This window comes from Mixophyes fleayi, chromosome 3 (genome assembly GCF_038048845.1).
Source record: "Mixophyes fleayi isolate aMixFle1 chromosome 3, aMixFle1.hap1, whole genome shotgun sequence".
Taxonomy (NCBI): domain Eukaryota; kingdom Metazoa; phylum Chordata; class Amphibia; order Anura; family Limnodynastidae; genus Mixophyes; species Mixophyes fleayi.
The window spans coordinates 347,546,426-347,571,985 of NC_134404.1; the positions used below are offsets into that span (position 1 = coordinate 347,546,426).

The following is a 25,560-nucleotide window of genomic DNA, read 5'->3' on the forward strand; positions in this document are numbered from 1 at the left end:
TACATACTTACATACATCCTTACATGCATACATACATGCATACTTACATACATACTTACATACATACATACTTACATACATCCTTACATGCATACATACTTACATACATACTTACATGCATACTTACATACTTACATACATACTTATATATATATACATACTTATATACATACATACATACATACATACTTACATACAGTATTACATACATACATACATACATGCAGTATTACATACATACTTATATACATACTTATATACATACTTACATACATACTTACATGCATACATACTTACATATATACTTATATACATACATACTTACATACATACATACATACATACTTACATACATACTTATATAGATAGATACTTACATACATCCTTACATGCATACATACATGCATACTTACATACATACTTACATACATACATACTTACATACATCCTTACATGCATACATACTTACATACATACATACTTACATGCATACTTACATACATACATACTTACATACATACTTACATACATACATTCATACTTACTTACATGCATACTTATATACATACATACTTACATACATACATACTTACATTCATACTTACATACTTACATACATACATACATACACACTTACATACATACATTCATACTTACATACATACTTACATACATACATACTTACATACATACTTACATACTTACATACTTACATACATACTTACATACATACATACATACTTACATACATACATTCATACATACATACATACTTACATACATACTTACATACATACATACATACATACTTACATACATACAATCATACATACATACATACTTACATACATACTTACATACATACATACTTACATACATACTTACATACATACTTACATACATACATTCATACATACATACATACATACTTACATACATACTTACATACATACATACTTACTTACATACATACATACATACTTACATACATACATACATTCATACATACTTACATACATACTTAGATACATACATACTTACATACATACATACTTACATACATACATTCATACTTACATACATACTTACATACATACATATTTACATACATACTTACATACATACATACTTACATACATACTTACATACATACATACATACATACATACATACTTACATACATACTTACATACATACATACATACATACATACATACATACATACAGCATTACAGAGCCACCAGATCCCTGCAGTGTAGGGAACCAGCGTTCGGACAGCGGAGATCTTTAGGTGGGGGCTACACAAGCACTCGTCCCTTTCTCCAGAATGTGGGGTAGTATGATTCATCTGACCGTGTCACCTTCCTCTATTGCTCGGTAGTCCTCACACACATACGTACATTACCTGGGTACCCCATCCTCACCCCTGCACCAGCCCATGTGACACTTTTATTAGTAAGAAAGGGTTAGTGAGGGAATAGGATACAGACGGTAATCACATGAGGTTATGACAATACACACTACTGTGCACGGTAAATAAATAGTCTACAGTATAATAATTCACACAAACAATAACACAAATATCTTAACAGTTAATCATTAAATAATTGTAATTCATTCTAAAGTTACTGCTGCTTTTATTAATTGTTATATTATTTCTCATCTCATACTTCTGTTCCGCTCTAACATCTGACAGTATTACAGCAGCTGCAATGGAGGGACATTAGGTACCAATCTCCTATAACGTCCGTCCAGGCCTAAGACCAGGTTTGGATGGATTGTTTAAAGCTTGGACTGTATTAGCTTATAGCTAAGGCTGCCATTTACCACAATATTTCCCCAGGACACAAATCAGTAAAGGCTGCAGTAGTGGAAGGTTCCCCTGTAAGTCATGGAAGGCGGTCGGGGCCCCACGGAGGTCAAACGGCATCTTTTCCATTTAGTGCAGCCCCATGGGATGACAAGGGCAGTTTTAGGCTTCACCTTCTCGGCCTTCTAGGATTCCTTTGTGACATCTGTTGAGCTCCTCCGCCCATAGGCCTAGGAGTAGGTGTCAAATGTAATAACACTGTTCATCTTGCAAAAGTCCACTCAAAAGTGGGAACTTCCATCAGGTTTTGGAACCAACACAACGGACTACAGCCTGGTGGACTCCGTACTAACCACCAGCAGATCTTCAACTTCTTTATTTACTACCATCTTGTTGTGGAGCCTATGGGGTGTTTGACTATCAGCAACCTCTGACAGTATAACAATATTACAAGGCTGGTTCTTCCCAGAGAGTTAGAAAATAAATTTGCAAATTCTACAACCTACATTTCTAATGACTCCTTCTTCTGAGAGCTTATGGACAGCTCATAACGGAGCTGAGCTCTGGCACTGGGTCTGCAGTATCCTGAAGACCAACATCACCCCTTAAGGCTGTTCAAAAATATAGAGATGTCCTTACAGGACTTTAGATGATATATTTGCTGTACAATGTAGTCTACTTGTCCAACCGTACACAGCACCTCAAGAGGACGCTGCCATTTAGCCTACACAGTGGTCTCTTGTGGGGATAACAGCAACAGGACTCTTTCTCCCCAAGCAAAGACACAAGAGCGGGTATTACGGTTATATATGTGCTCTTGTGTCTTTTGGCCGTTCCTTTTATTTGCTCCGGCCAACTAAATCAAAGTCATTGCAGATATTAACTCTCCAACTATTCTTTTAAAAAGTCACGGATACCCAGCGTGTTCCTGCCAAATAAAAGCTCAGATGGCAATTAGCAGTTGGAGCCTGGGGCACCTCACAGACAGCAGAGGAATTGGTCCAAGCGTTTCTGGGTTTGAATAAATCTTCCCAACATTGCGTTTAATGATTAAACAGATTGACGATGCCATCAATCTGCAGATGTAGGACTGATATCCTGACCGAGTGGACTTTCAGTAGACGAGTCATAATGTCTGTATCCTGGTCCATGAGGACAACTTTCATTAGACTTAACCAATTTGTTGGCCAGTTGTCTTGTCATGGCAGCTTGTAACAGAAAGGCCTCTGGGTGTCTGGTGGTGTAATCTACATCAACCAATATCAGGCCCACTAAGACTACCCATATATTATGTAAAAGTAACCAAACCAAAACGGGAATACGAGGGGTCGCAGGCTGATTCCAGGGGCTGTTACCTGGCAGTTCACAAAGCGCAAAATCTGGACACCTCAGCAAGAAATGGGCTGTTATCTCCATCCTAGGGACCACCCTGGGGAACAATGAGGACAACAGGTTAAGACAGTGGATCCCAAACCTTTTTCAGTTCAAGGCATCCTTAGTATCTCCATAATTTTTTCAAGGCACCCCTCAGTCAAAATAAATACCAATGAGTCCCCTGCCTTGCCTACCACTGGCCCTGGCTGAGCACCCCTGTGAGATCACAGCCTAGGCACACAGTTTGGGAACCACTGGGTTGAGACATGTCTCTCAAGGGGGCAGGGACCTCCCCTGTTACTTTCAGTGTGTCTTTCCAAAACAAAACCTTAGTTTTCATAATAAAGTAAGGGCAACTGTGTTCTGCTACCCCTGGAGGTGACTGAACGTCATCACAACCACATATTTAAATGCTTTAACCAAAGCAGGATTATCCCACTGAGAGGGGTACAAGGAGAAGGTCCAACACACCTTTATTAATATCAGATAACTCCACATCACTACCAGAGGTGTAACACCCTCCTCGCCCGGAATGTCTTGTGAGCCCCAGTCCAGGTGATAACCCCCCGCCCCCCTTCCCTTCCCACCCCCATTTATGGTTTTGGAACGTTTTTATCTGGGACAGGAAAAGGTTGTGAGAAAAAGGAAATTATTCTCCAGATGTCAATTTAGTTTTCAGGCAAAGCTTCTGGGGCCGTCCCCACACAGAGGGTGTAATCCTGGTGATATTTTGCCCCAACTTATATCCTGTCCAAGTGTCTCTGTGACTTTGCTATAACAATGTCGTTGTGTCTGTCTGAGTACTTTTGAGTATTTAATTTTGCCTGCTAGTTAAATTCTCTCTGTGCTGACCCTGTTTGCTCTAGTGAAGGACCTGGGTCCTAGTGTTGTAAGTCCTGGGATATCTGAGTTACTAAGCTCTCCAGTCACCAGAGGTGCAAGAACGTGGGTGGTTTAAGTGTCAGACATGTGTTTTTATCATTTACGAACCACGAAAAAGTGTTCACTTGCAATGCTTCTTTATGTACGCGAGTCCTCTTACTTGTCCTCAAAGTGTACTCCAAGGTGTGCACTGACTTTGTATGTAGACGTAGTCCTGGAAAATCGTATGTGCCTAGTTATGCAAATTCTTGAAAATGCAAATTGTGTAAACAGGTAAAACGTCAAAGTCCAACCTACGTCCAATGTTGGACAACTTCTTTCATTCATATAAACATTTATTTTTTAATAAAATACTGCTCGGTTTAGCTTATTTTGAACCTTTATGAGTCATGAGACTGAGGGTACTGCTCTTAATATATATTTAACCTCTGCTGATATGTTTAGCAGATTCCATTTGGGTAAGTGGTCAGTAACCGCTTATGTCACTGTTAAAGTGCCCTGGATAAAAGACACCCACATTTAAGGCTGTGTAGAAATGCAGTATTCATGCTTATGGACATCTCATTCTACACCACTCCAGTGGATGTTTGGCATTGCACTTGGTAATCCGGTCGGCCATAGAAACCCAATCCATGAGGCTCCCAAAGAACAGTTCTTGTGCTGACGTTGCTTCCAGAGATAGTTTAGAACTCAGTAGTGACTGTTGCATCCGAGAACAGCTGATTTTAAATGCAAAGCACTTCAACACTCTGCATCCTGTGAGCTTGTGTGGCCTTGCGATCCGTGGATGAACAGCACTTATAGTTCTCCGTGGCCGCTCAAGCAGAGCAGAAGCTTGACAAACTGACTTGTTGTAAAGGTGGCATCAGTGGCAGATCCAGGAGGGGGGCGATCGGGGCAATCGCCCCCCCTAGCAGAGACTTGCTGCCGGCGGCTGCACAGTATGTGCAGGTCCGTTTGGCAGTGACAATGTGCGGCCGGACAACACACTGTCACTGCCGAGCGGACCTGCACATAGTGTGCAGCCTTAGATGTTAGAAAGGGGGCGGGGCCTAAATCGCCCCCCCCCCCCCCCCCCCTAAATCGCCCCGGGTACAATAGATTTCTAGATCCGTCCCTGGGTGGCATCCTATAACAGCACCACGTTGAAAGTCACTGAGTTCTTCAGTATGACCCACTTCCAATGCTAATGTTTGGCTATGGAGATTACATGGCTGTATGCTTGATGCACCTGTTAGCAATGGGTGTGGCTGATAGGCCATGTAGTGTATACCACCCAACCATCCTAATTTAGATAGGACAGTCCTGACTGAGACATCCGTCCTGCTGTCCTAATTGGGATATTTTGATGCTGCGGGTCAGTAGGTTGTGAGCTATGTCCCGTTCACTGCTTCTCTGATGGTGACAATCTGCAACACTATCCTGCTGCTTCTGATTGGCTGATTGCGGATTGACCCCTCCCACTTATAGTACTTCACCACCATCATCATTTATTTATATAGCGCCAACATATTCCATAGCGCTTTATAATTGGGGACAAACACAGTAAATTAATAAACTGGGTAAAACAGACAAAGAGGTGAGAAGGCTGCTCGCAGCTTACAGTCTATGGGACTTGACTCATTAGAGCGGCTGCTGGGTTATATGAAGTTGTGATATATAAACCACAGAGGAGTGGCCCAATATTTGCATCTTGCTGATGATCAGATTAATTAATCTACAAGTAAGAAGAATAGAAGAGTTGATATCAGTATTGTTTTCATGTAACATTCCAGTGTCATAGACTCTTACGTTCGGTGTTACATTGTGTTACATTAAGTTACATTCAGTGTTACATTTGTGTAGTAATAGTTAATAAATGACAGTTAATAAATATTTATCTATATAATAATATCTATACTATAAGGTGAATGTTTCCTGTTCTGGTTGATATGAAGTTATCTTATTGTTGGGTGTTAATACATTGACAATGGCGCAATGAGAACATTGGTGGATTCCCTTCGGTCTGGGAGTTGGACAATCAGAAATAGATTTCTTCTGGGTAACAGACAACTAAACTTGGAGCTAGCGCACTCCTTAGAGCTTTTGCGTTTCTATAGATGATGTTTGACTATTTTTGAAAGATGGGATTTAGTATGTGGAGTTTTATTATTTTTTTTCAGTTGGAGGATTATCTTGATGATACAGGATAAAGGGGGAGTAGGATGGGGAGGGTCCTGTAATAGGTATTTCCACCATTTGGATGATATTCCTATTGGTTTTCCTTGCAGCGTCTATAGGTAGATTATGTTCTAGCTCATTATACCCTTCCTCTAGATATTTGATCTTAATTGAACCAATACTTCATCAATTCCTAAATACCATTTTAAGGATGTTTTTCAGCCACAGGTATAGGCAGAAATTCTATTATTTACTGATATTTGTAAATGTAAGAAATCCATATTATGACTGTGAGTAAATGTTACATTATGTCACGGGTATCAGGACTGAAGTTATACCTGCTGGTATTGGCGCAGTTAAACTGAGAGGTGCGGAGTCTAATGTGCCTCCTGTCTTCACCGCAGACCCCCCAAAGGAGTTCTGGGTTTTGCTGCTAAGGGAGGTGCAGGTCTCGGCCCTCCCAGTTACCCACCAGTCAGGTAATTGGTGAACAAGCGTGGTCGTGCAATCCGAGGTCAAATCATGCGGGCAATGGAAGTACTGAAGGAGCAGACAAAGCGGAGTCAGGAAGCCAGGAGTCAAACCAGGAGATCTGTATAAACCAGAGGGAGATCCAGAAGCAGAGTCAGACAAAACCAGGTCAGAGTCCAGATAATCAGACAGGCTGCTTGGGAGCAAACAGGAGCGCTGGAGCATAGGGAGACCTAGATACTCTGGCACCCTTGTGGTGTCAGAGGCCTCTTTATATAGTGTAGGGAAGCCTCTGATTGGTGGCCAGGATGCCGACAGAAGTGTCCCGTTATGAATGCGACGGAGACACGAGTGAACAGCACATGCGTATGCTGACACTAGGCAAGAAGAATGGAACTCATCTCATCTCTAGCGACAGGATGCGGTTGTACAGAGAAGGAAGGCGATCGTCCCGGGCACAGAGTGGAAGTGCGGGAACAGCGTCTGACACATTATATGTATTTGTTATTAATAGGAAATAAGAGGAAGCCCAATAGTGTAATGTGTTACCACAAAAGTAGCACACAATAAATAGAGATAATATAAATATTATGGAAATATATAAGGGGTATCTCTGTTACTTCTGATGTCACGAGAATTCTTCCATTCTAGTAGATTATGATCCCAGGGAGTCACAGAGAACAAGTACGTACATAGTAAAGACATTCATGTACATTATATAAAACTGAAACATATTATCTAGATGATATAGATGTCCTTAAATCCCTTCTGCTTCTAGACACATCAGGAAGTCGCTTCCATTTAGGAGCATTGGTCAGGTTAGGTTTAGGGTTAGTTATTGTCAGGTGTCATCCGGACATTCAGAAAGATATGAGGTGTCCTGTAAACAGCCGTCTCTGGATACCTTTACATACTGCATTAAATAACGGAAACCACCCTGAATATAATTAGGGAGTGTTATTCATCTTTGTTTATGTTTGTTGTATATACATTGAGGTGCTTAGTACATTTTGTTTTATATCACTCTCAGTTGTTTTCTGAGACCTCCCTTCACTTTTTGAAAGGACAGTTCTCCAACCATATTTATTCCCCATGGATCAGAGTCGCATATATTGGAGCGAAACAAGTCCCCATCGCTGTGCCTCTGATCTGTTGATAGAAGGTTGTCATGGGCACTAGGAGTCTTTGCCCAGAATATCACCAGATGATGGACTTACCAGAGTAATATAGCTGGTACTATGGTTCTCTGGTAGCAGGGTGACAACGGGACAGGAGAAACAGCAGATGGTGAGAGAATGCTCAAGGAAAGTCTATGACTAGCAGCAACTGGTAATGAGTAGATGAATGTACACGAGTGTCAGGCGCCGCTCGGCGGCCGCCCGCCCGTCCACACAGAACGTCCAACCAGACGCATCACTTCCCCTTCCGCCCGGCCGGCCAGCTCAGACCCAGAAGCGTCCCCGTTGCTAGGCAACGGGACGCTGCTTGAAGAGAGCGCTACGGCGCTACAGTATGACTAGCGCTACGGCGCTACTGCTATGACAGCACTACTAGTGCTGAGGGCATTGGCTAGCAGCACTATTTAAGGCCCTCTGACCTCACCTCCTGTGCCAGAGTTTCAGGTCCTTTCCTGTCCTCCAGCGTTCCAGTGTTCCTGAGTCTCTCTGTTTCCTGACCCTTGCCTTCCTCCAGTTTATTGCCGTTTGCCTGTGACTATTGTGACCCGGATTGCCTTGACTACCCCTTTTGGATCTCCCTTTTGTACCTCGCTGTCAGAACGTTATCGACCCGGCTTTATTCACACCCCGCTCGGATTCTCCTTGTGTACCTACATTGCCCGCACCGTTGCCGAACCTGCCTGTCTGACATTCCTCTCGTGCTTCGCTATCTGACTCGTGGAAGGACCGCGACCTGCGTGTTTCCTGCAGCTAAGCCCATACCTCCTTGCGGGGGTCCCTGGTGAACACCAGGGGCACGTTAGACTCCGCGCCTTCCTCCGAGTAGTGCCAACGATAGCAGGTACGCTATACTAGTCGTGACAACGAGGAACCAGATGGACAAGGAAACGTGAGGAGAGTCAGTGGTCTGCGTATAGCAAGTTGTACCACTGCTATAGTGAGGAGGAATGTCCAGGAGTAGCGAGGAGGTAGTGAGAGTCAGGGGTCTGCGTATAGCAAGTTGTACCACTGTCTATAGTGAGGAGGAATGTCCAGGAGTAGCGAGGAGGTGATGAGAGTCAGCGGTCTGCGTATAGCAAGTTGTACCGCTGTCTATAGTGAAGGAATGGAATCCAGGTGAAGGTAGGTAACGGGGAAGTCAGTGGTCTGCGTGTAGCAAGTTGTACCACTGCTTATGTGAGAGGATACTTGAAACTGGTGTCACAGGGAACAGGAGTCAGTGGTCTGCGTCAGCAAGTTGTACCACTGATATATATATGTGAGGAGGGGCACGAGGAGATGAATGTAAAGCAGAGTATACACGGGGCACACAGAACTTGATCCCACGATGATATCTACAATACAACGATAACTGACAAGCACTGCTTGAAGTATACAAAGTCACAATAGCTATCCAGGCAATAGGAAACAAAGTCAATGGTAACAATAGCTTCAGTGGATAGGAGGCTCCGGTGGAGAACACAACTCAGTCCAGATGGATATGCAATACAAAAGCAAAGTCAATGGAAGGTATGCATACCGCGGTTCAGGAGAGCAGGCTGTCAGAGAGACGTGCAGGGATACCTGAGCGGCTGAAGGCCGGCAGGAGGAGAGACCACTGGAGGGTGGAAGCGGTAATCAGGTTGGTGCAGCGCACGGCAGGTAATCCAGAATCCACGAAGCAATACTCAGGAAGCAGTAGTAAGTGGAATCTGGAAACATGATGAACACGGGAGAGTTGAGGCTGTCTGGTATCCAGCAGTAGTAGCGGAGGCAGCGGAGGGGAGACACGCTGAACACAGGAGAGTAGAGGCGGTCTGGTATCCAGTAGTAGTGGTGGAGGCAGCGGAGAGAAGGCACGCTGAACACAGGAGAGTAGAGGCGGTCTGGAACCCTGTAGTAGTAACGGAGGCAGCGGAGAGCTGACACGATAAACACAGGAGAGTAGAAACGAACAGGAGTCCGGTAGTAATAGCAGATAGGAATCAGCTGAGTGCAGGCACGATGAACACAGGAGAGTTGAAGTGGTCTGGAAACCACAATAGCAGTAAACAGGAATCAGCAGGAGCTGAATACACAAGAACACCTTCAGAGGCTCATGGGGAATTAGACTCCAAGATCAGGCAACCAGGTAATGATCACAGGTGGTTTAAATAGGGAGGGTTGCCTGATCATCCAATCAATTAAAAGCAACAGGTACTGAAGGTTTGTTAAGGGCTGCACATGCGCAGACCCTCAGGATGGCGGACGGCCACGGTTCCTGAACACACGGGAAATGGCACTCACAGTCCGGTGAGTGACAAAGGTGTCATCATCACCATTTATTTATATAGCACCACCAATTCCACAGCGCTGTACAGAGAACTCACTCACATTAGTCCCTGCCCCATTGGAGCTTACAGTATATATTTCCTAACACACAAACACACATACTAGGGTTTATTTTGTCTGCAGCCAATTAACCTACCACTATGTTTTTGGAGTGTGGGGGGAAAAAGTAGCACTCAGAGGAAAACCACACAAACATGGGGAGAACATACAAACTCCACACAGATAAGTCATGGAATCAAACTCATGACCCCGGTGCTAACCACTAAGCCATCGGGCTGCCCATCAAACAGAAAATAATTATGTCCCAAAATGAAGTTTATGCTGTCTAAGATAATGTGAATTTGGGGTCAGGGAGATTGGAGTCAGATTGTGAGGTATCTTCAGCTACAAGCTCATGTCCAATGCAGATATAGAGAGGACAGTGGTCATTGGATTTCTTTAGTCCCATTTGATCAGATCCTCAGATGTGATTTTAGATTGTTGCCAGAGGCTGTAGGACAATGTATACATACAGAGAAAACTGATACCAGATATTAAAGGTTTGGCTGGGGATTAATTGAATCTTTAAGAATCCTAGGTAGATAATAAAATATAGCTATGTTGGATTATTACTACGAACTTTGCAGCGCTGAAAATGTAATTAGTATAGACCATTGTATAATATGTTTCCAGAGTTTGTTTTATTTAAATGTTATTTAGACACATATGTATTAAAATGAAATAACAATAAAACCTATACACACATGGTCCAAAGGATGGTTTTTCCACAGTAACAAAAGTCACAAATATTGAATAAAGCAATGAGGAACAATAGTCCCAGATGTAAACATGGGAGAAGTTCTAAATTAGGAACCCAAGCTGCTCACAGGGATATAGTCTTACCGCCACCAGGTGTAATTAGAGTGAGGATGGAATATGGAACATGAAGCCGTCCCTCCAGTCAACAAGGTTCCAGTTCTAGATATTTTACTACCACACAAGGCTAAGTCCACTGGTCACAAAGGTGCAATAAAAGAAGATCCAGTTTCTAGCGTCCGATTAGTAGTGTGGCTCCCAAAGCTGTGTAGATATTAAAATAAAACCTTGACGCGTCCTAAGTGGTTTCTTCAGAAGGCAATAACAAGTCTGTGTCCAAAGTCCTCTATTTATATCCATAAGTGTATGATTAATTAATGGTCACCTGTTTAGGACTAATTAGGGGTATCAGCATACGTTGTATTAAGTAGGCGAATATAAGTGGCATGTAACATGTCATGTATTCTCACCTAATAAACTGTAGCAGATGAATATTGAGTTTCTAAAATACCAGAGACCAGAGTTTGATGTGTGAGTTTGGTGTCCTTTATCTACAACTCTTACCGCTGAATTGGAGGCCTCCTATTGGGAGAAGTCTGCAATAATAAAGGGTCACTTGTATTATTTTCTGTACAATCAGCTTTATCTTCTAGGGGTACAGTGGTATTTGCTTTGCTATAATTCCTCTGGTGAGTGAGGGGTTTGGCTGTGGAGAGAGACCCCCCTGATTTAGTAACAGTATTCCGATGCAGATGTCTGTTAAACTGTATTGTATTGTGTATATCGCAATGTTTATGGTGGGTAGTAATTGGAGGGTGTATGTTAGGTTTATTGCATTGTCTAATCTAGTTGTTTCCATAATCCCTTCTATCCTCTCAAAAGTCTGAGATTTGATTTTATAATCTCTCTCTATTATTTATCGAGTTCTGAACTGAACAGATTGTAGGTTTCAGTCTAGAAGAACGCTGTTAATTGTTCCCTGATAGACTGTATTCCAGTGAGGAGGAGTCTGACATCCTGCTACCATCCATTATAGATTAGGTGTTTTATATTTATTCTAAGACACCCCCCCCCCTTCCCCCTGAGATCCTGCAGTGCTGAATATATTCACACCAGCATCTCATCTCTTTGTGTTGTGGCTGATATAATGTCATGAATCAAGTGGAGCTTTCAGGATCTCAGTGCTTTGCATATATCAGTTCTATTGCAGGATTTTCCTCCATTAAATATTCACTAAATACTTCCTTGTTCTACACTCTGGGATATCTATTTCCATAAAGCTTTTCAGATATCCACAACTTGGTGTAATACAGACACAATCGCACCTGAAGTCCTCGCTGTTCTTACATACTGCTCCGTTCCCTGCTAAAGAGGGGGGGGGGGGGTCTCCCAAACTGGACATCCCCTTTTGATAGCTGCTGCCAGAAATCCAGCTGGATTCCAGTGTCCAGTAGTCCAATCAGACGTCCAGCCAAAGAGTGGAACATGGACAGTCCTCCTCTACCTGCCCCCATGACCCTGCTCCTCCCAGCCACAATATCTGAGGGTGGAGCTATAACAAGACGGGACAGCTGATTGGTCATTTTATTTCCTGTGTATAATTTGCGCAGCATTTGTATAACTGTAGTTTTTCTAATACGTGAATTATTGTGCCTTTATTAGTATATGGCTTAATTAACAAAGGAATGGAAATAAATTAAGAGAGAAGGGTTTTTTTGCTTCTAAATAATGGGAGAAGTTGATGATGTTGAATGAATTATTAATATGAGTTTTGATTGTACATAAATGAATGTAAGTGTCCTGCATATAATTGGGACCCTGTAGAATATTCCTGATCTGTCAGATAACAGAACTGCATCTGGGTGTTAAACACAACAGCTCAGTTTACTGGTTAATCCTAAAGCTTTTTGTGGATTACTTGCTGGATTAGAGGCCACGTTTAAGCAGAGTAATTAAGGACTTTAATGTAGAATGCCCAGTTCTGCCGCAGCCACGGTGTTATAGGTGGTGGAATATAGGGGTCTCAGTCTCAGTGTTAGAGATGTCAGGCTGCAGATATATCATGACTTCTATATACATATATGTAACTGTGCCTACCTTACAGGTCAGCACATACAGATCACACCCACATTGATAGGGCTCCTGTAATTACTGGAATGTAACCATGTATCCTTCTAAGGAGTCTGACTTCACGTTTACGTACTGCGCAAGCGTACCTTAAATATGTACGTATACGTCTGTAAGCATCTTTTACACTTAGGACTCAGGGGTACTTGTAGAGTACTTGGTGAGGACTCGGGAGTACTTGGTGAGGACTCAGGAGGACTTGGTGAGGACTCAGGAGTACTTGGAGAGGACTTGGTGAGGACTCAGGAGTACTTGGAGAGGACTTGGTGAGGATTCAGGAGTACTTGAGTGTACTAGGTGAGGACTCGGGAGTACTTGGTGAGGACTCTGGAATATTTGGTGAGGACTCATGAGTACTTGGGGAGGACTTGGTGAGAACTCAGGAGTACTTGGAGAGGACTTGGTGAGGACTCAGGAGTACTTGGGGTGTACTAGGTGAGGACTCGGGAGTACTTGGTGAGGACTCGGGAGTATTTGGTGAGGACTTGGTGAGGACTCATGAGTACTTGGAGAGTACTTGGTGAGGACTCAGGAGTACTTGGAGAGGACTTGGTGAGGACTCATGAGTACTTGGAGAGGACTTGGTGAGGACTCATGAGTACTTGGGAAGTACATGGTGAGGACTCAGGAGTACTTGGTGAGGATTCGGGAGTACTTGGTGAGGACTCGAGAGTACTTGTGGAGTACTTGGTGAGGACTCAGGAATACTTGGTGAGGACTCGGGAGTACTGGGTGAGGACTCAGGAGTACTTGGGGAGTATTTGCAGAGGACTCAGGAGTACTTGGGGAGTATTTGCAGAGGACTCAGGAGTACTTGGGGAGTACTTGCAGAGGACTCAGGAATACTTGGTGAGGACTCAGGAGGACTTGGTGAGGATTCGGGAGTACTTGGAGAGTACTTGGTGAGGACTCGGGAGTATTTGGTGAGGACTTGGAGAGGACTTGGTGAGGACTCGGTAGTACTTGGGGAGTATTTGCAGAGGACTCAGGAGTACTTGGGGAGTACTTGCAGAGGACTCAGGAGTACTTGGGGAGTATTTGCAGAGGACTCGGGAGTACTTGTGGAGTACTGGGTGAGGACTCAGGAATACTTGGTGAGGACTCGGGAGTACTTGGGGAGTACTTGGAGAGGACTCAGGAGTACTTGGGGAGTACTTGGAGAGGACTCAGGAGTACTTGGGGAGTACTTGGTGAGGACTTGGTGAGGACTCAGGAGTACTTGGAGAGGACTTGGTGAGGACTCAGGAGTACTTGGGGTGTACTAGGTGAGGACTCAGGAGTACTTGGAGAGGACTTGGTGAGGACTCAGGAGTACTTGGGGTGTACTAGGTGAGGACTCAGGAGTACTTGGAGAGGACTTGGTGAGGACTCAGGAGTACTTGGGGTGTACTAGGTGAGGACTCAGGAGTACTTGGGGAGTACTGGGTGAGGACTCAGGAGTACTTGCAGAGGACTCAGGAGTACTTGGGGAGTATTTGCAGAGGACTCAGGAGTACTTGGGGAGTATTTGCAGAGGACTCAGGAGTACTTGGGGAGTACTTGCAGAGGATTTGGAGGGGTGGGATGGGGAAGGGAGGGGGCGGGTGAGTATAGGCCGTGGACAGTAAGTGCACGTTCACGTAATTGTGCAGAAGGTAGGTTTGGACGCAGACACATACAGGCCTGCCAGGAGCCATATCTCTTGGTGGGGCTGGAGGGCCCAGACTGATGGTGGCCATCACTAACACCTGCTAGTCGCTTCTGATTGGTTAATTGTGTCTTGACCCTTTCCCCTGATGAGTATTTAATTCATCATTGCAGCTGATAAATTATATGAAAACGCGGCTGTCAATTCGCATTACTTCATATTTCCAATTGTTCGGTGGCTGGAAATGTGATTTTTAAAGTGGAAAACAACAGATATTTGTATTTAATTATATTTTATATGGAAAATGCAATTTTTGCATTTATTAATAACACTGTCCAGACAATATTCTCTCGGTAAGAGATAATTCCCTTGGCGCAATATTGTGAAAGGTAATGCAAATACAAAGCAAATGATATTTATCACAAAGGTAGCAGAATTTATCAACCATTAACTATGGCAAAACCAAATGACATGTCACATATAACACAGTGACATGAAGAAGACCAATATGGGTAAAAATACCCAGTCCTTAGGTCAGTACGAGGTGGGTGTGTGTGTACTGAGTCCTCTGGTAAGAGAACGTAAATTATGATTTTAGAAAAAATGCAACAGATAACTACAAATATAGTAGGTGTGAGGGACCTGATGCTGAGAGATCCGGCCTCTTAGTGGACCAACCAATGGGCGCAATATTCTCTTGGTGCATCTGACTCTTCATTACATTATTATATTGTAATATGACTGTCTCTATGCTCTGCGTTATGTGGGGTGTAAGTAACACACGTTACTCCTGACGTAACCTGGCGCATGTGCTAGTGTTATAGAGCCAGACGCACCACCGGAGGGACTGCTGTTGCTTTTACCGGTGACTGGGACCATTGTCTCCAGGTCAGTTGTGGATGTGTGAATCAGCCTAATCTAATGTACAATCTCCAGGCACCTCCGACTGATATCACCAGTAAAAGGGGCTGACGTGTTTACTGTCCTGTTGTCATTATATTGGATGTAATCTGTTCATACCAGGCTCCTGCCAGGTCTTACTCTATCTCCACCAGACACACCAGTGATATTCTGTAAGACACCAGATAACCATCTGTTCCTCCCATGAACACTCCAATGTTACTGACTGCAGTCACACACAGACCTCGTATAACTACTATCCAAACAGCTTATTACGTCACCACCTCTAGATTCTGCCACCTCCGGGTAAATCACTATTATCCCCAAAGTATCACAATGGACAACATCCAAATATCAATTTATTTACATGTATTAGATCCATTTAGATCAGTGTTGGGTAATAACCAGCTTGGAGGCCTAATACAACCTTCAAAGGTTCACCTGAGGCCTTCTGGTCAGACGACCCTTCTCAGCTTCCCACTCCAGTCTTTTCTTTAGTGACTCCGATTAACCTATGATCAGATAAAGATGTCTTCTACGTAGCGGCCAATGTGACCTGTCTGACGTGGAATAAAGAAGAACTTTACACTAACCTTTTATTGTATGGAATTGCCCACCAGCAACCACGGGAATGACTGCCCCAGTAACGAGACCAGAGAAGGGTAGACTGGTGGGGGGATGACGGTACAATTATTAGGAGGACATATCGGGTAATCTGGTGCTAGGACCATAAAGAGGTGGTGAGGGTCACAATTTTTTCCTCCATCAGTTGTCCACAGATTTAGAGAAAGCCTTTGACCGAATAGATTTATAGCTTGGTTGTTACCCTCATCTTTTGTAACCCTGTATTTTATCTTGCTTAGTAATAGACATTAAAGAGATAACATAAAAAATTCACTTTTGAGATAAACTTAAATGAATCCTCATCTCTGTTTCCCTTTGATTCTAGAACAGCTTCTATACAACATACAATCCCCCCAAAAATATAGAGGGGATGAGACTTCAAGCTGCAGAGAAGGGTCAGTATATCCATAGCCCCCTCATCCGAGGTGGGGGCTGCTCTGTGGGCTCCATCTCACGGACCCGAGAGCATGTGTGAGGCTGCAGACCACACGGAGCACGGAGCTTATTGGGTCTCCTGATCACACCCATCTGAGCGGCTGTTATAGAATGGTGAACAATAATAACTACTATGGCTATAATAGAATGCAGACCACTGCTGCTATCCATCTATCTGCTGATCCAATATGGGCTTCAATATCCATGGTGATAAGAGTCAATCACCTGCTGTTCCATTAATAGTCATTATTTGCTATATCCACCTAGATGTCCCAATGTGACATAAACAGGTATCACCTTCCTTCTGGTATCTGACCCCACAATGAGACCCCCCAACCTCTCATCCATCCCATGAGCTGTCACATTGTGATCTGCAATAACTCTTCTACACACAATACAACCATGATTTATTGGTACCTGGAAATGTAGTATATCCCAGTGATCCTAGTGCCATCTGTACCAGTTAGAGATGCAATAAGTGTAGTATTTCCAGTAGTGAAGAATTCATACGACACAAGAGATTAGTTCATGGAAACACTGCTTCATCTATACCAGTGATGGGCATCCAGATATATTACAAGGACACATGTGTGGCCCCCAACCTTCAAAAGGGCCACACATTATACTTAACTTCTGAAATGAAAAACCAACCCCAAAACTATATGCCTTTCACTTTCCCAAAATATCCCCACATGTCGCTCCCTTGTTCCAAAATTCCCCTATGTGCCCTTGGTCTTCCCTTTAACACACAAGATGCCACCACATGCCACTCAGACCTCCCCACGTGCCACTCAGACCTCCCCACGTGCCACTCAGACCTCCCCACGTGCCACTCAGACCTCCCCACGTGCCACTCAGACACCCCCATGTGCCACTCAGACCTCCCCACATGCCACTCAGACACCCCCACGTGCCACTCAGACCTCCCCACGTGCCACTCAAACCTCCCCACGTGCCACTCAGACCTCCCCACGTGCCATTGAGACACCCCCACGTGCCACTCAGACACCCCCACGTGCAACTCAGACACCCCCACGTGCCACTCAGACCTCCCCACATGCCACTCAGACACCCCCACGTGCCACTCAGACAACCCCACATGCCACTCAGACCTCCCCACGTGCCACTCAGACCTCCCCACGTGCCACTCAGACCTCCCCACATGCCACTCAGACACCCCCACGTGCCACTCAGACCTCCCCACATGCCACTCAGACACCCCCACGTGCCACTCAGACCTCCCCACGTGCCACTCAAACCTCCCCACGTGCCACTCAGACCTCCCCACGTGCCATTGAGACACCCCCACGTGCCACTCAGACCTCCCCACGTGCCACTCAGACCTCCCCACGTGCCACTCAGACACCCCCATGTGCCACTCAGACCTCCCCACGTGCCATTGAGACACCCCCACGTGCCACTCAGACCTCCCCACATGCCACTCAGACACCCCCACGTGCCACTCAGACCTCCCCACGTGCCACTCAGACCTCCCCACGTGCCATTGAGACACCCCCACGTGCCACTCAGACCTCCCCACATGCCACTCAGACACCCCCATGTGCCACTCAGACCTCCCCACGTGCCACTCAGACCTCCCCACATGCCACTCAGACCTCCCCACATGCCACTCAGACACCCCCACGTGCCACTCAGACCTCCCCACATGCCACTCAGACACTCCCATGTGCCACTCAGACCTCCCCACGTGCCACTCAGACCTCCCCACGTGCCACTCAGACCTCCCCACATGCCACTCAGACACCCCCACGTGCCACTCAGACCTCCCCACGTGCCACTCAGACCTCCCCACGTGCCACTCAGACCTCCCCACATGCCACTCAGACACCCCCACGTGCCACTCAGACCTCCCCACGTGCCATTGAGACACCCCCACATGCCACTCAGACCTCCCCACATGCCACTCAGACACCCCCACGTGCCACTCAGACCTCCCCACATGCCACTCAGACACCCCCACGTGCCACTCAGACACCCCCACGTGCCACTCAGACCTCCCCACGTGCCACTCAGACCTCCCCACATGCCACTCAGACCTCCCCACATGCCACTCAGACACCCCCACGTGCCACTCAGACCTCCCCACGTGCCACTCAGACCTCCCCACGTGCCACTCAGACCTCCCCACATGCCACTCAGACCTCCCCACATGCCACTCAGACACTCCCATGTGCCACTCAGACCTCCCCACATGCCCCCACTAACAGTCTATAAATACTTACAGTCAGAGCGGGCCAAGGAAGGTGCAGAATACACTCAATCCCTCTGCTCTGATTGGACATGCTGCACAGAGGAGGTCATGTGATGAGGAAGTCAACTGCTCCTCTCTAATCTTATTATCTGTTTTAAGACATAATGCAGAGTATAATTCAGAGCGGAGGCACCAAGCTGGACCCACAGGTGTAGAGTCGTCCCTGGTCGCGGCCTGCCTGTTGCCCACCACTGTCCTATACTGATATGTATTTTATCTACACTATTTTCTAGTTGTATTTAAGATACAGCAACCAATAATTCCCTGTCTGTGCTATCCTATTTCCTTTTGTGTAACAAAGTATACAATATATATTAACTTTCCTAACCAGCTACATGATTGGCTGCTATAAGTTATTGCATTGAGCAAGTAATTCAGTTCCATTTTTGATACACGTTTGTTATGTTAATACAAATTATTATATAGGTCTTTCTACTTACTCTCTCCTTTGTTATCTTCCCAGCAAAGGCCGGTGAAGCAGTCGTTCAGCAAGTCGCTGTGTCGGGAATCCCACTGGAAATGTCTCTTGCTGTCTCTACTCATCTATGGCTGCATGGGTGCTATGACTTGGTGCCACGTTACCAAAGTCACTCGGTTGACCTTTGACAGTGCCTATAAAGGAAACTCCATGATGTATCATGATAGTCCTTGCTCCAATGGCTATGTCTACATCCCCTTGGCCTTTCTGGTCATGCTGTATGTGGTGTACCTGGTGGAATGTTGGCATTGCTACACCAAGAATGAGCTACAGTATAAAGTGGACCTGGAGAGCGTCCAGGAACGGGTACAAAGGATGCAGCAGGCTACGCCATGTATCTGGTGGAAGGCCATCAGCTATCACTATGTACGTAGGACTCGACAGGTGACTCGTTACCGAAATGGGGATGCATACACAACGACCCAGGTGTACCATGAGCGTGTCAATACTCATGTGGCAGAATCAGAGTTTGACTACAACAATTGTGGCGTGAAAGATGTCTCCAAAGACCTGACTGACCTCGATAGCTATCCTGTCACAAGGCTGAGGTTCACCAAGTGCTTCAGTTTTGCAAATGTGGAGTCTGAGAACTCGTATCTGACACAGAGAGCTCGATTCTTTACTGAAAACGAGGGTCTGGATGATTACATGGAAGCTCGAGAGGGAATGCACCTGAAAAACGTGGACTTCAAGGAATACATGGTTGCATTTTCTGACCCAGACAACCTTCCCTGGTATGTGTCCCACTATATTTTCTGGGTAGCTGGACTGCTAACACTGTCCTGGCCGCTAAGGGTCCTGAATGAGTATCGCACCTCATGTGTCCACTACCATGTAGAAAAGCTCTTTGGATTTGACTTTACACCCGTGACTCCCGCAGATGATCGGACCTTGTGCAGGAGAATGCCACGTGTTAACACCATCGACAGCACAGAACTGGAGTGGCATATACGTTCTAACCAGCAGCTGGTACCCAGTTACTCTGAAGCCGTCCTGATGGATCTGGCAGGCATCTCCTCCAGTTATACGGCCTGCCGGTATACCCGGGGTTATCGTCAGAATTGTGAGCGGTGTCATCATACTATCAGCAGCTCCTCCATTTTCTCCCGTAGCGCCCTCAGTATCTGTAACGGCAGTCCGAGGATTCCTTTCAGCAGCAGTCGGTTCTCCCTGTCTCGTCTGTATGGATCTCGTCGCAGCTGCATGTGGCAGAGTCGCAGTGAAAGCCTCAATGAGCAGAGTGGTCCTACAGAGCAGACACGGCTGTCCAGTCAGGTAACAGTGGAAGAGGAGGAACCCCCTCCATACCAGGATGCTCTCTATTTCCCCGTTCTCATTGTCCACCGCAACGAAGGCTGCACAAACCATGACCATCGACGTCTCCACCGCAATGGATCTTGTGTAGAAACCTCACTGTGATAGATTCTGGAACTTTGTAAAAATCTAGGATATTCCTTGGTTGTCATCACATAAGTCCAGAAGATGAGTTTGTGTGATGTCCATGGCCTGTGCAGTAACACACTATAGGTGGTGCACCATAAATACCCTCAGATCTTGGCAGCTTTGAAGCACATGTGTTAAAAACTAGAAATAAATGGATCCCTAGATGCTGTAAGCTAAACCACATGGATTCCACAAATGCTATAACATCAGAAAGATGAGACACATGGCGCCTCAAAGACATTTTTGAGTAGAAACTTGGATGGATTGAGCCTTAATGGCCCTTTACTATGTCCACGGAGATATACAATAGCCAAGAGCCACATGGGACAAGGCAGTGAAGAAGGGATGTGACCAAAATCCTGGACAGTTCCTCCAACTCTGATGTCCAGTCACTTTTCATCCCAATCTTTACTACAGTTTAATCAGGGATTACAGGTGAGGTACCAAGTGGACAGCTACAGGACTGGGTACTCGATATTCAGTAGCAAATAATTAGGCAATAGTTCATACATTGATCAGCACCGTCCATTCCTTCATAGATCATCTCCCGTGGTGTTTAGAAATGTTCTAGGAACAAGTCCACCCACACTGGTCACTGGTTACGGTATATCACACCGCTGGTGATTGTGAGGTCAGGGACTGTAGGAAACACGATGATGACAAATGATGGAATATATTGATGAATGGCCGGTAACCAAGTGCTGGTGGGACTGATATAAACACATTATGAACCTCCGCACTCTCACCAGTCTCTAGTTTTCACTATCGTTAGACATGAACCATGTAGTATTTATCCTCACTCTGTGTAAGGAAAACGCATCCGCTCTACGTATATCCAGCATGAAGATTGTCAGGTTGTATATACACAGAAGCTGAAGATTATTTCTCACCTTTTACAACATCTTAACATGATCTTTGTATTGCATGTCACATTTCTCTAGTTGTATATGTAACACGCAAGATGGGTACAAGTGTGTGACGTGTGTGACGTGTGCCCACGGCTGCAGTGCATTCAGAAATCTTTGCTACCAAAATCCATACCTGCTGCCTTAACCCTTGTACTCTCACAAGGGGCTGCAACAATTGGCAAAGTCATGTACTGTAGCCCTGGAGACACCAGAATCAGGGTGTAGGGCTCAGATTAGCTGTCAGAGAGGTTTGCTTACATCCTATATGGCAGTTACAGGGTCACAGTAGAGCAGTCACATGGATATAAGAGATACAGACATATAATATGCTTCTCTCCTGACATCCATGACTTGAGTGGGAGAAGGTTCAGTAGCTGCATTTCCCTGTAGGACTCTCAGCAGTAGCAGACAACAGTCAGAAAGGGTGAGAGAGGTGAACGCCTAGTGGGATACTGGTATAATCTCTCCAGGGTGTTCAGGGTGCCCCCATAAAATAAGGTGACGCTGTTATAACCTCACACAACTCTCCGCAGAAAACACTTCTTATTTTTAACACAAGTTGTATTAAGACTTGAGAGATTAGGAAGACATGGAGCCATCTACTACTGGATCAGAGCCGCCGGTACAGGATTACACCGCACACAGTTTGCCTTTCTCATGTGTGTTTTGCAGACATCACTTTCACACATAAACATCAACACATTTTGCACACATAATAATTGCACATTTTTCTCATGTTAAAGTAAAACCAATGGAGGGGCCCATGTTCCTCTGTTTGTGGGGTTTATTTACCCCCATGGTTTGGTGGCCTCGGAGAAGCTAGGTGGGAGAATGACAAGACAATTGGGGCTTTGTATAATGTTCCCCAGACATTCCGGCCCTGACCACAGAGTTCAGCACACAGAGGAGAGTGCACTACGGTTCCTGCTCTCTTACCAGTGTCTGATATAAGGAGATAGACAGTGTGTGCAGGGAATGTACATACATATCTGAGTGTAACAAGTCCTCAGACTCATCACAGCTGTAGATGTAACTTGTTAGGGACAATGTATCTCTGTGCTGAATATGGGTGAGCGTCCTTCTACCAGACGTCTCATGGTGTCGGGGACGGTCACTGAGCACATACCAGTATCTCACTATTATACAGTATCTCCTATCCAGACTACTCTATTCCCTACCTACAGGATGTGAGGACATAGAAGCATGATACACTGTACAAGGGATACAAGTTATTATAGTACATAGGGACATTCAGACTCAGAGTAATGTGTTCCAGTATGTAAACTCTTAGCCGTCTGTATTATATACGGTTATTACAAGTCACCTTAGAGTTCTGCTACCATACAAAGGACAAGGCTACAGGATAAGAGCTGTTATATAGGTCTCTGAACTCGGGGGTGACTGATAATATCACTCTAATGTTTAGTAATGGATACATTATCTGTTATAATACACAAGTCTTGTTATTGGATTATATAATTATGATTATGACAGAAATTGGAAACAACTAAATATTTTCTACTATTTATCAATGAAAAAAAGTTTAACATCAGTGAATGGCAGGCGGGGAAGTAATAGTTATAATCAGCGGTGTCTTATATTATTTACTGCAATGTCAGTGTCTTGTGTATTATAATATATAATATCCTCAGGGTTCTTCATGTACATAGGAGTGAGGAGAGTGACAGTCATATTACATTCCTAGTTCTGTTATTATGTCATTATAATGTTATGGTAGAAGGACTGTCGGTGAGCACAGGAGCCCCCTCAGAAATACTCTGTATTGTGGAAATGTCATATATTATAATCACAGCAGGAGGAGATAACAGCCCACACATTATAAGCCAAAGACAGGGACGCTGCACACCCCTAATCACAGTACCTCAAACATTTCTAGGGGTGCAGCTGTCACCGGGGGAGAAGCAGGTTTGGCTGGGACAATATAGTTGACGTGTTTGTCCGTAGACCACTAATTATTTACTAATTTATATTCAATATCCACCATTTCCGGCCCATTATAATGTCCCCCAACAAAAGAACATCCTGTATTTACATTTGTGTGTAGAATTGGGCAAATTATTAAGATTTGTGTGTGGATTCCACAGCTCTGCTCATTATCATCACTCAGCGCCATGTAAATCTGCGTGCAAGCATATAAACAGAACGAGCCTGGCGGTGGGGGGGTTTAGCACCCCCACATCTGTATTTAGAACGTGATGCTTATTAATATCCAGCCAGGAGGGACCGTTCCTAGGTAGCATCACCTTATTAATATGAATCTCTCTGCAGGTGTATATGGTGTTGTACACTGGCCCAAAGCACTCAAGACCCAACATTAGATAATCCTTCTAGGAAAGGGTGTATCACATCCTGGAATGTGACTGTTATATACATATAATGATTAGGGATTATATCACTCTGTACATGAGCACACTGCAGGCTTCTTTATAGGGGGAACACAATGGTCAATGAGAGGTTTGCTCTTTGATCTAACTGATATAGAAGTCAGAAAAACTATTAAACCACTTACCAGTAGAAATGTCTCTTTCATTTTATCTGCTTAAGACAGCACTTGTCACAGGCGGACAGATGTGTATGGGAGACAGAAACAGTCACAGGCGGACAGGTGGTGTATGGGAGACAGGAGCAGTCACAGGCGGACAGGTGGTGTATGGGAGACAGGAGCAGTCACAGGCGGACAGGTGGTGTATGGGAGACAGAAGTTGTCACAGGTGGACAGATGGTGTATAGGAGACAGCCGCTGTCACAGGCGGACAGATGTGTATGGAGACAGAAGCTGTCACAGGCGGACAGGAGGTGTATGGGAGACAGAAGCAGTCACAGGCGGACAGGTGGTGTATGGGAGACAGGAGCAGTCACAGGCGGACAGGAGGTGTATAGGAGACAGAAGCTGTCACAGGTGGACAGATGGTGTATGGGAGACAGGAGCAGTCACAGACGGACAGGTGGTGTATAGGAGACAGAAGCTGTCACAGACGGACATGTGGTGTATTGGTGACAGGAGCAGTCACAGGCGGACAGGAGGTGTATAGGAGACAGAAGCTGTCACAGACGGACATGTGGTGTATAGGAGACAGAAGCTGTCACAGGCGGACAGGAGGTGTATAGGAGACAGAAGCTGTCACAGGCGGACAGGAGGTGTATAGGAGACAGAAGTTGTCACAGGCGGATAAGTGGTGTATGGGAGACAGGAGAAGTCACAGGCGGACAGGTGGTGTATGGGAGAAAGGAGCAGTCACAGACGGACAGGTGGTGTATTGGTGACAGGAGCAGTCACAGGCGGACATGTGGTGTATAGGAGACAGAAGCTGTCACAGGCAGACAGGAGGTGTATAGGAGACAGAAGCTGTCACAGGCGGACAGATGGTGTATAGGAGACAGAAGCTGTCACAGGCAGACAGGAGGTGTATAGGAAACAGAAGCTGTCACAGGCGAACAGGAGGTGTATAGGAGACAGAAGCTGTCACAGGTGGACAGGTGGTGTATGGGAGACAGAAGCTGTCACAGGCGGACAGGAGGTGTATGGGTGACAGGAGCAGTCAGGTGTGTGAGAGACATGAGCAGTGACAAGAGGACAGATGGTGTATAGGAGACAGAAGCTCTCACAGGCGGACAGGAGGTGTATGGGAGACAGAAGCAGTCACAGGCGGACAGGTGGTGTATGGGAGACAGGAGCAGTCACAGACGGACAGGTGGTGTGTTGGTGACAGGAGCAGTCACAGGCGGACAGATGGTGTATAGGAGA

General features: G+C 45.2%; 1 protein-coding gene across 3 annotated transcripts in view; it reads left to right on the plus strand.

The window, feature by feature from the left end:
- Positions 1-25,306, plus strand: part of TMEM151B (transmembrane protein 151B) — a 37,944-nt gene extending 12,638 nt beyond the window's left edge. Inside the window, exons 2-4 of one of the 3 annotated variants that reach the window (XM_075204492.1) lie at positions 19,429-24,375; positions 25,095-25,143; positions 25,258-25,306. In XM_075204492.1, coding sequence (XP_075060593.1) covers positions 19,429-20,862 — 1,434 coding nt within the window. In that variant the 3' untranslated portion in view covers positions 20,863-24,375; positions 25,095-25,143; positions 25,258-25,306. The other 2 variants (XM_075204489.1, XR_012689816.1) reach the window with 2 other exon arrangements.
- The last annotated feature ends 254 nt before the right edge of the window (positions 25,307-25,560 follow it).